This window comes from Zea mays, chromosome 1 (assembly GCF_902167145.1).
Source record: "Zea mays cultivar B73 chromosome 1, Zm-B73-REFERENCE-NAM-5.0, whole genome shotgun sequence".
NCBI classification, from domain to species: domain Eukaryota; kingdom Viridiplantae; phylum Streptophyta; class Magnoliopsida; order Poales; family Poaceae; genus Zea; species Zea mays.
Window position 1 is genome coordinate 299,896,803 of NC_050096.1, and position 12,494 is coordinate 299,909,296.

The window sequence follows — 12,494 nt, forward strand, 5'->3', positions numbered from 1 at the left end:
TATATCCATCTAAATACCATTACAAAATTTCTATCATCATTTAACCATTTATTCAACACACTAAAGATAATTGGATAAAGTAGTAACACTAGGATAGTACTACATAGCACATTACATGTTCTATTGCATGGTCATTAAATTGTTGTTAAGCCTTCTATTACATTATTGTCTAAAAGGTTGTTAAATAGTAAAAAGATGGATGACTAAAGTCCAAGTTCATGCTTGGGCTAGGTTTATATTGGGTATTTTGTACCCATGAGTTAACGGGTATGGGTGAAGACGGAACGTTCTAATACTCGTTTACCCATTGAGTGAAGATTTTTGTCCAATAACAGATCCACGGGTAAAATATTTAGCCAACGTACATACGCTAATGGAGTAAATACCCATCAGGTATCGAGTAACCATTGCGGTCTCTACGCACGAGGGCTGCTCCTTTTCCTCGGTGGTACAAAAGGAACTGAATTAGAATCTCCAACAATATCTTAAACTAGTATTTTAAATTAAAATATAAGGTTCTATATAAAAAAACTACGCACGAGGGCTGCTCCTTTTCCTCGGTGGTGCAAAAGGAATTGAATTAGAATCTCCAACAATATCTTAAGCTAGTATCTTAAATTAAAATATAAGGTTCTATATAAAAAAACTATTTAATAGTGTCTTATTTTATAACATTTGGTCAAAAATTATCTAACGCCTCTCATGTGACTGAGATATACTACACCACAGCTGCCCTCCGTTACCGGCAGTCAGGCATATCGCCATCTGGACTTCGTGACCATACTGCCATGTCCAGGATACAGATGGGAGAGGCAGACCGGCAAATCAGCTCGCGTAGCCACGTAAATGGAAGTACGGTTTCAGGCCTACAAATTTGACAGGACCAGTCCACATACGCACGCAAATCAGTGAAACAGCCTACAACTAGCACGAACAAACCACTCATCAGTTCATGCAGCCACAACGACTGCGACGACCGACGAAGCAGGCAAAAAGATGAACAATAAACGAGTCATTATATATCAGTCCTTTGCCTCTTCCTACCAGGCTATCCATCACACAACAACCCCCCACAAATGAAGGAATTCGCATCTGCTAGCTGCGACCTTGGGGCAAGGCAGGCAAGCAATGGAGTATGGTTTGGGATCAGACAGGTCAGCGATGGCCGGCGGTGCACACTGGGACCTACTGCCTTATTTTCTTCGAGCTGCAGTCCGGGCACTTGTAGTGCTTTATGTGGTCCGCTTTGGCAGGGGTGATCCGCACGCACTTCCCGTGGAACCACCGCTCGCAGATGTCGCAGCCGATCCAGAACTCGTTCGCGTTGTAGAGGCCGCCGCAGCTTCCACAAAAGGTTTCCGTGTGTTCCTCGTCCTCCTCGTCATCGTCGTCGTCGTACTCTTTGGCAGCAGGAGCTGCTGCCCTGGAGTTCTTCGCATGGCCATCGTTTCCTCTCTACACACGAGAAAGAAGCAACTCGTTCTGAGTAAGATTTTTGTATATAAAGTGGAGCAAAACCAAACTATTGGAAGGATTAATGTGGCACCTTTGATGAGTGCCTGGACTTGCCGCTGCTATCAACGCCAGACCTATCCCTGACGTGTTTCCTGTCCGCAAATGCTTCAAAGACAGAAGGAAGATCACTGATCATGCTGAATAAGCGCTTCCTGAGATAAAAAAAAAGAGCAAATAATGAAATCAGAGCCTGCTTCAGTTGTCAATAATTAGGGAAAAAACATTTCCTTCTCTGGCAACCAGTATCCCAGCCTTGTCAGAATAACACCCTCTGGACATCATATCCAAACAACAGTGAGACCATAAGCTGGGTACCAGAACACTGAGGTCCAACAACGTGTCCCTCAAAAGAGGAAGTGATGGAACTCAGAATCTATAACCCATTATCAAAAGACAGGACAGGCCTACGGTGAAACAAATGATGACTTAAAAACTAAGACCTATCGTCTAACCCTTCCTAAAGTGTTGAAGTTCATTATACCTTCAGGTGCAGAGATGAACAAATAAGGTCTCAAGAACAAAAGCCAAATTCGAAGTTTTGAAAAATCTCTTGGAACTGAAAATTATCTAGGTTGAACTGCATAAAGCAGTATATAGAAAAGGAATGCAGAGGAGTAATTATGCATAATATTCTCGCTGTCATTCTCATCAACTAAAACTTGTGATAGAAAGAACAACAAGTGCAAATCAGCAATCTAATCAATAGAGATTCAGCGAAGGCTGTTGAAATACATAAACCTCAACCTCCACAAAGTAGGCACTTAGGATTAAATACTACATAACGGTCAGCAAAATATTAATATGAGATGCAGAAATGATATAATTAGATGAAAAAACAAAGGTTTTACTTAAACACTAAAAAACCATTACATAATCAAGAAAAGCAAAGGAATTTAAATACTAGTGTAGCAAGAAAAAAAATAAAAAATTCAGAAAAAAGCATAAATAGATGCCACTAATATACTGCCCTTGTTTGCCATGACTCTAGACATCTCACTTATAATACCGCTATGTATTTAAAATGCTCAAAATATCTGCAGATTAGTATATTGGCACACAATTGTTTGGGCAACCCTCACTATAAAAATGAACACATCGTAACTAAATTATGCATATGATTCCCCACCTTGCCAATTAGCTAAAATCATTTCTAGGCAAGCATAAAACATTTGCACTAGCAAACAAGCTGTAACATTTTAGTACACCCAGCAAGAGTTTAGAGTTGCAATCAAAGATTGAAGGATTCACTAAGATGATCGGATGCAGTTGTAAATGGCCCAGCAATAAATACAGGTGCTGAGGGATGTCTCTTTAACCTCTCTTCTAAACCGTGGCATTGTTCCCCACAAAGCAAAAATACGATTGACTTCAGAATTCTTATAAGCAATGGAACATGCAGTTCTAGAGCAAGATAGATCCTCAACTGCTCCACATGATTTTCGGTAATAATAAAGTGGAAAAGGAACCAATTGTTTGGCACTCCCATAATAAACAGATGGATCCATGATCTCCGCAGTACTACTCATTTTTCCAGTAGTAATTCTAGGTACTATTGCGTGTAATGTAGGTTTAGCGGTTCTAGAGCCGTCAATGATTGGTGAACCGGCGGATCCGTTTGCGACTCCTTTGGAAATATTATCCGAGTGGTACTTTTCCCGGATTTCAAATACTCCATACAGTACCCAATAAGTTATTGGGCGTTCTCTTAATGGTTTCTGTGCCAACGGGCTTATTGACAGTACCCTTTCTAGAGAATGTCAATAAATTCCAAAATCCATTTCGTCGCCCAGTAGCTACGACCGTTTTTTTAATCGGTACTGCAGTAGCTCTTTGGTTAGGTATTGGAGCAACATTACCCATTGATAAATCCTTAACTTTAGGTCTTTTTTTAGTTTAGGGATTTTTCGAGTTGATTCATTCCACCGCGAAGTCCCCTGCATGGGTATCTAGGAAATAGAGAACGGAACTCTATGAAATGCACCATTATGAAATATAAAGACTGATGATTCTCACTGCACCAGTGTTCTTATGGCGTCGCCTAGGCGTCCAGGCGCCCGGGCAAAACTGGTCGCCTTACTCGCCATTCCCGCCTAGGCGCTAAGGCGCCTGTCTGATCCACTTGCTCGCCTAGGCGCCTTAAGAACACTGCACTGCACCATGCACTCATGCAGCATAAACAGAAACAAAAAGAAAAGAGAACAGCGTGCAAAGGGAGATAAAGCGAACTCATTCCCAAAGCATGACCCCCAATTCACTCAAATGAAACAAAAAGAGGAGCACAATAAACATGTGCACATGCAAACACATGCGCCAAGTGAAAAAAATATATATTGTAGGCCATAAACACGAACAACCTCAGAGTATCCCAGTCACCTAACAATCAAACAACTAATTCACCAAAATAAAAGGCAAACAATGAAGTTAACAAAACCAAATGTTCGAGGAATGAATCTAAGAACAAGCACTCTACGCTCTCAGTGAACACCAGGCAACTGATTGAAAAAGCGAATAGCATCCAGCGTGTGCTACAGGACAGAATTGGTACCGGTCGTTGGCGTTGAGGCGGGCGCCGTAGAAGAAGGCGACTGAGATGAGCCACGAGTCAGAGTGGACCGCGACGAGTGAGAGCCAGTCGCGGCGCTGCATGCCATCGCGCGCAAAGTTGATGCCGAGCGCCGGCTCGGGCAACTCCGGAGGAACCTCGTCCGCCGGCGGCGAGACCTCCCAGCTACCGTTGGGAAGGCCGTAGAGACACAAGTTCTCCTTATCTGCACGCAGGACAAAGGAAACGCCGATCCGCTCATTCCCCGCCCGGATCCACCACCCGACGCACGCACCGCGCGAGAGCTGGCCGCGGATTGATCTCACTCACCTGGGTCGCAGAAGCTGCAGAAATCGTCCACATCTGCACCGGCAACGACACGGGAGGTAAGCGTTCGTTAGATCTGCGCGGGTCTCAGAGCGCTGCGGCGCGGCGAGGTAGGCGGGGGGAGCCATCGTTACCGGAGGTGAGGGCGCGGACGAGCCCCGCGCGCCGGCCGGAGAAGTCTTTGAAGATTTCCTCGACCGAGCGCGGGTTGGAGGAGACGGCCGCGGGGGCCATATCCATGCGACACGACGGCCGTCGGTGCGCGCCCACGCCGGCGGCGGCGTGCTCCGAGCGGGAGCGGCTGGCGGAGAGGGGCGAAGCAGCGGCGGCGGCGGGCGACGAGGCGTTGGCAGGCACACACAGGAGTTGGGATTCGGCTGCCTTGCTTGCTTCGTGTTCGTCGCCTATCTTCTATTTACACAACCGGGCACGGCATGGGCCGGGCAAGGCACCCGGCCGAGGCAAAAGGGTTCGTTTGTTTCGGTCACGCCTGGCGGCCCGCGACGCGATGCCGCCTCGTGGGGCCCTGACACTGACACGACGGGCCACGAGCGTGAGATTTAGTGGTGGCCCCGCATGGAGGCGAGATCTGTGGAGTGCGTGTAGGAGGTGCGGCCTATAGGTACAGGGGGCACGGACCCGAATAGGCTGCTGACTTGGCACCGAGCCTCACGTTCGGGATCGCCGGATCGGGTCCTGGTTTCCAGATTTCCACTGCTTCGCAAGTTTTCGCTGATGGATACTGCTAGTGCTACTGAGCATAATCGCAACAGCGCAGGGATCTGGGCTACTTTGGAGCCGTCGACCCGGACATCAGCGGTTCAGAGATTCAGGTCTACCAAGATACCACGGAAAGATAATATTAACACAGATCACGCACTGGCAAGCGGTTACGGATATAGAATTCAATTCAGAATCTTCTAAACAAAACTATGGCAAAACAATCGCTAGGTTCTCAACATGAGGTCCCAGAACTCCAAAAGCATTACATGATTCATTTGTGGCGAGGGGGATAGGGTTTTTAAGATCTCGGCTTCTCCTTCTTCTCCTTGAAGAGGGCGAGCAGGGAAACGCCCGAGACCTTCACAACCTTGAAACGGACACCGGGAATATCTCCCACAGCGTGGCCCTTACGACCGAACCCCGCGATCAGCACCTCATCCTGCAGAGGAAGGGAGGGTGGCAAACATCAACAAACAGAGCATGGTCGAACAACATCATCAGTTACCCGTGAAGAGTTGATGAAACTTACGTTTTCCTCGATGTAGTTCAAGCAGCCGTCGTTCGGCACAAAGGCGGCAATCTTCTTACCGTTCTTCACCAGCTGAACACGAGCACACTTACGAATAGCAGAGTTAGGCTGCTTGGCCTCGATGCCGCTGCAAATGAAGTAGTGCATGTCAAGCATTGGTGAATTTGCCTATTCTTCAGAAGAAAATGAAATCTGCTGTTTCAGGAACTCACATCTTTTCGAGGACGATCCCCTTTGCGTGAGATGATCCAGCAAAGGGTTTCTTCCACTCGTTGCCAAGATGGCTCTTCTTGTAGGCTTTGTCAGCCCACCTCTGGTTCCTCCTGTGGGTCTTGAGCTTGCGCCCAGCTCCCATACCACGTGTCTTACTGCAGCAGAATCACAAACGTTAGCATCCAAAAGTACATGCTAACACCAGGTGTAGCACATCAACCATTTTCAATTTAAAGATCAAGAAACATATGCAGCCAAGTGCCTAGGTTGCTTGTTCATAAACCATAAAAGGCTAGATTCTAACTCATTCAGCTAGCAACTAGCATGACATGGCAACCAAAGTCAAGTCTTTGTAGATTCGGTTTCCCCGACGTATAAAGCTCCAGGTACAAAGGATTACCAGGCCTCAAAGCAAAGTTTACATAGCAGAGTACTATTAATCTGCATGGCTTATGAAACTGAACTCTACTGATTGCTGACCCCTACTTTGGAATGAACTTCCTGTTTGAATTTAATGTATATCCATGAGAATACTGTTAAGTTGGAAAGCAGAAGCTCTACTTCAATAGAAGCATAACCTAAAGAGTAGAGACTTATTTCGTATTTAGCAACCATATAAGCCGGTTATATTTAAAAGGGATAAAATCGCAGCCAAGGAACAATATGAAAACATCTATATTTTCATGACCATTTCAAAGAAAGTTAATATGGAAAATAAAAGGAGTTGCTGTCCTTGTTCATAACTGACAGTAATAGTAGATGTGAACATGTGATATGTACAGGGGTCAACAATTCAACATGTAATTATATCTCAATGAGCTCACATGAGTACTAATGTCACCATAAACGAGGGGCACATCCATAAATCTAGATCATTAATTGTAAAAAATATTCAGCGTGATTTTATAAGACATTGTACAGCATAAATTTGGTGGTGCCTGGGAGAAGGGATCTGATTACAACACTTGCTCTAAGCAGCCTGCACCATAAACATAAGAGAACCAAAAGGAACTCCAAGAGAACATTACACTGCTCTCTGATGTCCACTACAAAGGTCATACACATCCGAGGAGCGAGAGTTCATATATAATAGATAGCAGCAGCAGAGTTCACAATAACTTCACTAGCTATAGTTTTCAGAAGAGTACATAAGCTAGTAGCAGTAGATATCAATCGTTCAGAGTTAGTAGGTGTAGATATCAATGATCAATCGCTCAGCATTCCATACCAACCATTACCATAATACACAACATCAATAGACAGTTATGTCAGCAGCCGAGGAAAGACCACTACATTAAAAACAGGTATTATCGGCATACCATTGAGCCCACCATTTTAGGCTAATTAATTGGTGCCCAATTTGAGCCAATTCAGTATATTATTGATATTATAAATGTGATGAAACTATGCCAGCTCCAGGTACAACTCATGCTTGCTGTGCACACTACCAAGTAGCACATGAAACCTCTACCGCAACCATCAGAAATATACTAGCCAACCTACGTAAATGAGAGACTTAACATTGCCACGCAGGTTTCACTTGTCTGATTTTCTTGTAGCCTTGTAGGAAGACAGCAAAAATTCCAGACCCAACGAATAACAAGATATAAGATGACGCCTCACAAGATAACATGTTGAGACACTGTTACTAACTTATTATCTAATAATAATAGATAGATCTGGGAAAAACAACAGCAAAATTTTCACGGAACAGCGTATAACTTATGAGATCGAGAGCACAGAATCACGAGTTACCCCATGCTGGATCGGCGAAGGAGATGCCTAGCTCGTAGCGGGAGGACGGCAGCCGGGCAGCCGACGGCGAGGGCGCTGGAGCTATCAGGCGGCGGCGGAGGCGAAAGGGTTTGGAGTCAGGCGTCGGGGAAGCGTTTTGTATCCCTTCTGGCTTCTGCTCTGAAATAGGGCCTAGGGCTATTGTTTGGAGTAAATGGGCCAAGGCCTTTGGGTCAGCTGAGTGAGGCCTAGTTTCGTGCTGTTCTCAGTACACGGCCCACACGAAATACTAGTTGGGGTCGTTGTCGCTCAGCCGTGTACAACTAGTTGTAAGTGAGGCCGGGCCCTAGCGAATTCCATGACCATGATCCTTCCCCACTTCTGCTGCGGGAAAAAGAAACGCACACAGCTGCTGATCTCAAACTCGTATATTTTTTTGTTTGAAAAAAGTGTGTTTAGATTCAATAACCATCGCATCAGTGTCGGTGCGCAATCATAATGAATGAACAAATCAACCCGTAAGAGATGCGATCGCTGGATGAGGATGAGACGGGACGACGCCAGACAAGCAAGACTTCCTCTGGTTACGTACTGACATGCGATTAGCAGTACTATACTATCCCCTAATGTCAAGTCAGACGAGAACACGGCGAGAGGAACCCCCCGGAGCCGTACGACGCACGCAATCCGTCGCGGTCCCGCAGTTAATACGCTCACATCCACGTTTCTTTCCTTCCGCAGTCCCACCACGCACGGGGCACGACACAGCACGCATCAAGTACGCTCTCTGTAGCCGCTCCAGACGAAAAGAAGGCAGGCAGGGCAGGCTTTCACTGACCATTCAAGTCAAAAGCACTGTGCCGGCCGGCGCAAAGCCACGGGTGGCGCTGTCGCCGTCCTCCCCGCCCGCCCGCCCGCCCCCTACTACACACACACACTGGCCAGGCCTCCGCCTCCTCCCCCCGCACGGCTCACGAGCGTGCGGTGCCGATGGATTTGGGGTGGAAACGCGGATTCGCCCCGCGTGCCCGTGCCTTTTCCGGCCACTGCTCCCGCCCGCCGGCGCCGCGCCGGTACGTGCCTTTCCAGAAACGGGACGAGCGAACGTTTCCCGCTGGCGCTGGGCCGGCGCACGGACAGCTACACCACACCCAGGCGGCCATACCCCGGACGGGGCCCGGCAGCAGGGAGACGGCCCCGGAGCAGGAGCTGTGACGGGCCGGGCGCAGCTGACGGGGCCCGGCGCGTCAGCAACTGTCGATGTAGATAGGCCGATGGACGGTTCAGAATATAGCTAGGGGTTGGGGCTCGAGGCGAGAAAGATCTGGATCTGATCCGACAGTTGCCAACCAGCCCCCGCCCGCGCGTGCATCTCGTGCCCGCCGCGGACGACCGCACATCTCCCTGCCTGCGGCTGCGGCTGCGGTCTCGGGAGCTCGCCGCCGCTCGGCTACTCCTGCTCCTCCCCGCTCGGCTACGCAGCCACGGGTCGAGCTCAAACCCCTCTCCCTGCCATGCCATGCTAGGCTGCCCTGCCACTGGGGGTCCCTTGCCGAGGCGCCGCGGCACTGTGCAGCAGGATTACTCCGGGATTTTGCCTGCCAATAACGCGCCCCACGGGTACGGCGCGTGATTTGCTTGCCGATTTTATGTACCGCCCCCGTACGACAGGAGCTGCCATTATTGGTCCGCGCACTGTCGGCTGCTGATTGGCCGCTGCCTGGCGAATCAGGCCATGCCATGGGAGCACTGCCGAGCTGAGCCGGAGCCTGGTTCGTGCCGTGTCAGTGCAGTGCGGTTGCCAGCTTTCCAAAGATAGCCGCGCGTGGGTAAACGGCCGCTGCAGGATGTAGTAGATGTAGCCAGGGGAGAGGGGGCTTTGGTTATCTATCTATTGGTGCCGAGGTTTTGCCGCGGCTCGTTGAGATGGACGGGTGTTTTGTATGCCATGCCAGCGGGGGAAGATAGATACCGCCGAGGACTCCGAAAATATCAAGGCACACTTGATGGGGATGTTCAAGTAGCAGGACCAACGTGCCATATAAGGGCGTGTTCGGCTGGCTACAAGCCGACACTGTTGCAGCTGTTTGGATTGCTGCAGCTGCAATCCATAGAGAGAAAAATACTGTAGAAGCCGCAGCCGCAGCCGGATTGCAGCCGCAGCAAGCCGCAGCGAACAAGCTGTAAAACGACACATGCTGTCAGCGAGCGGTTCAAAAAGACGGCAACGGAGTTATCATGAGGTTGTTCCTTCGGACTAGAACCAGTTCTTTATACTACTGCAGCTATAATTTATAAACACAAAATATTATATAAATAATAAAAACGGATATAAATTAAAGTCAAACAACCGACCAGACAACTTAAGATTGTAGTTAGAAAGTTTCACTAACTTTTACGTTCATGACAGTCTATGCCACTTGGACAAGTGTGCTGTAATAGTGCTCGAGGCTTTTGTCGGTCTAGTGTGTCTTAGAACTTACTTTTCCGGATAAACTAGACATCATCAAAAAGGTTGTCTCCCACTTTTATTGTATCGCATGCTTATGATAAGATTTGATGTAACTAAATTTTAAAAAATAAATTGTAATGTATATTTCTCACGTAAAATCGTTCGTCTACTGTGCGATATGAGCTGAATAGATGTCAACTATCGTGATAGCGAAATAAAAAAAAAGTATGGGAACCTTTATGAACCACTTTTTCTAGAGTCTACGATACATGCCAAAGAAAGTTAAGAGCGAATTTAATAATAGGACTTAGGGTCAGTTTGTTTCCCTAAGTTAGATTATGGTGAAAGATTAGAAAGATATTACTTGAATCCCGTGTAACACCTGGTCTTGCATGAGAGCTCACTTTCTCTACTTTTTATGTCACTTTCTTTCACATAATCAAAAATACTATGTAAACAGGATTACAGCCCATTATCATTCTTGCTCTAATATAGACGAAGCTGCTAAGAAAAAAACAATCAACTAGTGGTTAATGCAGCTAAGACTGTCCGCAGCGCACTACCGGAATCAGTTTCTTTGCCGTGTGTTCTAAACACACGGCAAAGGCTATTTCACACTCGGCAACGGCTTTGCCGAGTGTAACACTCGGCAAAGAACGCTCGGCGAACTGTACATCGGCAACAGCTTCTTTGCCGAGTACTTTTTGTCGGGCACTCGGCAAAGTCTTTGCCGAGTGCCATTTGGCACTCGGCAAAAAAAAGTCACCGTCACGGCGCCAAGTAACGGTGACGGATCCTTTGCCGAGTGCCTACGGCGACACTCGACAAAGACTGGTCCAGTGGACCCCACAGCCAGTCCCTGTGCCGAGAGCCCTAATGGCACTCGGCAAAGAAGGTTTCTTTGCCGAGTGTCTGGTGGCCTGGCACTCGGCAAAGAACCCTCCAGTGGGCCCCTTTGCCAGTATCTTTGCCGAGTGTCTTGGCAAAAGCACTCGGCAAAGATATCTTTGCCGGTTCCCAGGTTTCCTTCTTTGCCGAGTGCCACTGTCAGCACTCGGCAAAGATGTCTTTACCGGTTCCCAGGTTCCCTTCTTTGCCGAGTGCCATGGTCATAGCACTCGGCAAAGCCACCCTTTGCCGAGTGTTACACTCGGCAAAGTGACCAGGATGTCCCTTTTTTATTTGCTTTTGTTGTTCCATCCAAACAAACAAAAGATATATATCATTCACATCACATTATATATCAAGCACATCACAGAATGAACACATTTATCATCAACACCATATATATCACAAAGTCTCACAAAACAGATCACACTAAAGTCAGGATCATCACAAAACAGATACAAGTATGCATCATCACTAACATCACCAAGTATCTCACAAGATAAAGTGTAACTAACATCACCAACACTCATAAAGGTAAGTCTGGATCATCACAAAACAAATCATCAACGAGGTGGGCATCTGGACTGGTTCGGCGAAGGGCTGGACGAAGCATGAGGGTTGTTCGACGCCGCCGATTGACCCTGCACAGAGAAGAGATTGTATGTGTGAGAACATATGAATATATATCATGCAGTACTAAAATTTTGATACTCACAGGAGTAGTGAACTCTGTAGGGTCAGCTGCAGGGAACAACGGAGGTGGTGGAGCATGACCCTGTGCGGCGCCAAGGCTCTGCATGTACGCAAACATCTCCGCCATCCTCTTCTCTAGCTCCTCACGTTGCCTCCTCTCATCATCTAGCTGAGTCTGTAATATTTCGCCCTAATGTTACGATAATGCAAAGAGAAGATATATAAAAATCAATGAACGATGAATAGATAAGGAATAACCTGGAGTTGCTGGATACGATGCTGTGAGGTGTCCTGCCGAGGTCGTATGGCTGGGCTCGCGCTCGTGCTCCTTGCTCGCACCTGAGAGAGAGTGGGAGTGGAGGACGAGTCGATTGCCCCGTCGGCAATCCAGTACCGCCCATGCCTCTTGCCTCCTCCGACCCTCATGAGGACATCTCCGTCGATGTCCTCGGTCCTCGGATCGTAATCTGGCCCATGGACCTCCTTGGCCATGGCGGTGTACTCACTGAGTCGGCTGTGGATGGCGGGGTTGGTGTACGCCTCGGGCCCGTCATCCGGGTTGTAGGTGACGTCGGACGTCGCCTTCCCCTTGTGGGCCATGGCATATGCCGAGAACGTGGAGCAAGGCGCGCCACCATGTGCCGCCGACTGCGAGAAAACCAACGAGATGGTTAGAAATCATGTCTAATCGAAAGTTATATACCTAAATAAAAAAGAGCGCGTACCCATGCTTCCGCGTATTTGCCCAGGCTGCGGCTGCCTTGATGGTGGGAGGGACCTTGCATCAGCAAACGCCGTTCCCGGCTAGCGTTGTGCGCCTCATCCCACTCAGCCGAGCACCACCTCTGCACCATCTGCTCCCAGCACTCAGGATGCGC

The 12,494-nt window shown here is 48.0% G+C and overlaps 2 protein-coding genes across 2 annotated transcripts; both read right to left on the bottom strand.

The window, feature by feature from the left end:
- Positions 1–815: 815 nt before the first annotated feature.
- Positions 816–4,756, bottom strand: LOC100192747 (ALFIN-like transcription factor). The gene is made up of 5 exons (NM_001137946.1): positions 4,519–4,756; positions 4,388–4,420; positions 4,061–4,283; positions 1,547–1,667; positions 816–1,455 (listed from the first exon to the last, which is right to left on the bottom strand). Exons 1-5 carry the CDS (start codon positions 4,622–4,624, stop codon positions 1,186–1,188), a joined length of 753 nt encoding a protein of 250 aa, NP_001131418.1. The 5' UTR covers positions 4,625–4,756; the 3' UTR covers positions 816–1,185.
- A 464-nt stretch (positions 4,757–5,220) lies between these two features.
- LOC103644248 (40S ribosomal protein S23) lies at positions 5,221–8,046 on the bottom strand. Its single transcript, XM_008667451.4, has 4 exons — positions 7,605–8,046; positions 5,849–6,004; positions 5,637–5,763; positions 5,221–5,546 (listed from the first exon to the last, which is right to left on the bottom strand). The coding sequence occupies exons 1-4, from the start codon at positions 7,607–7,609 to the stop codon at positions 5,406–5,408; spliced, it is 429 nt and encodes a 142-aa protein (XP_008665673.1). The 5' UTR covers positions 7,610–8,046; the 3' UTR covers positions 5,221–5,405.
- Between the last annotated feature and the right edge of the window lie 4,448 nt (positions 8,047–12,494).

Bases quoted from the DNA above. Each gene is read 5' to 3' on its own strand.
- LOC100192747 (NM_001137946.1), bottom strand. From the start codon at position 4,624: ATGGATATGGCCCCCGCGGCCGTCTCCTCCAACCCGCGCTCGGTCGAG. The intron at 4,421-4,518 runs GTAACGATGGCT...TTGCCGGTGCAG, and splicing joins CGTCCGCGCCCTCACCTCCG to ATGTGGACGATTTCTGCAGC. The intron at 4,284-4,387 runs GTGAGTGAGATC...TCCTGCGTGCAG, and splicing joins CTGCAGCTTCTGCGACCCAG to ATAAGGAGAACTTGTGTCTC.
- LOC103644248 (XM_008667451.4), bottom strand. The intron at 5,764-5,848 runs GTGAGTTCCTGA...CTTCATTTGCAG, and splicing joins GGGATCGTCCTCGAAAAGAT to CGGCATCGAGGCCAAGCAGC. The intron at 5,547-5,636 runs GTAAGTTTCATC...CTTCCTCTGCAG, and splicing joins TGAACTACATCGAGGAAAAC to GATGAGGTGCTGATCGCGGG.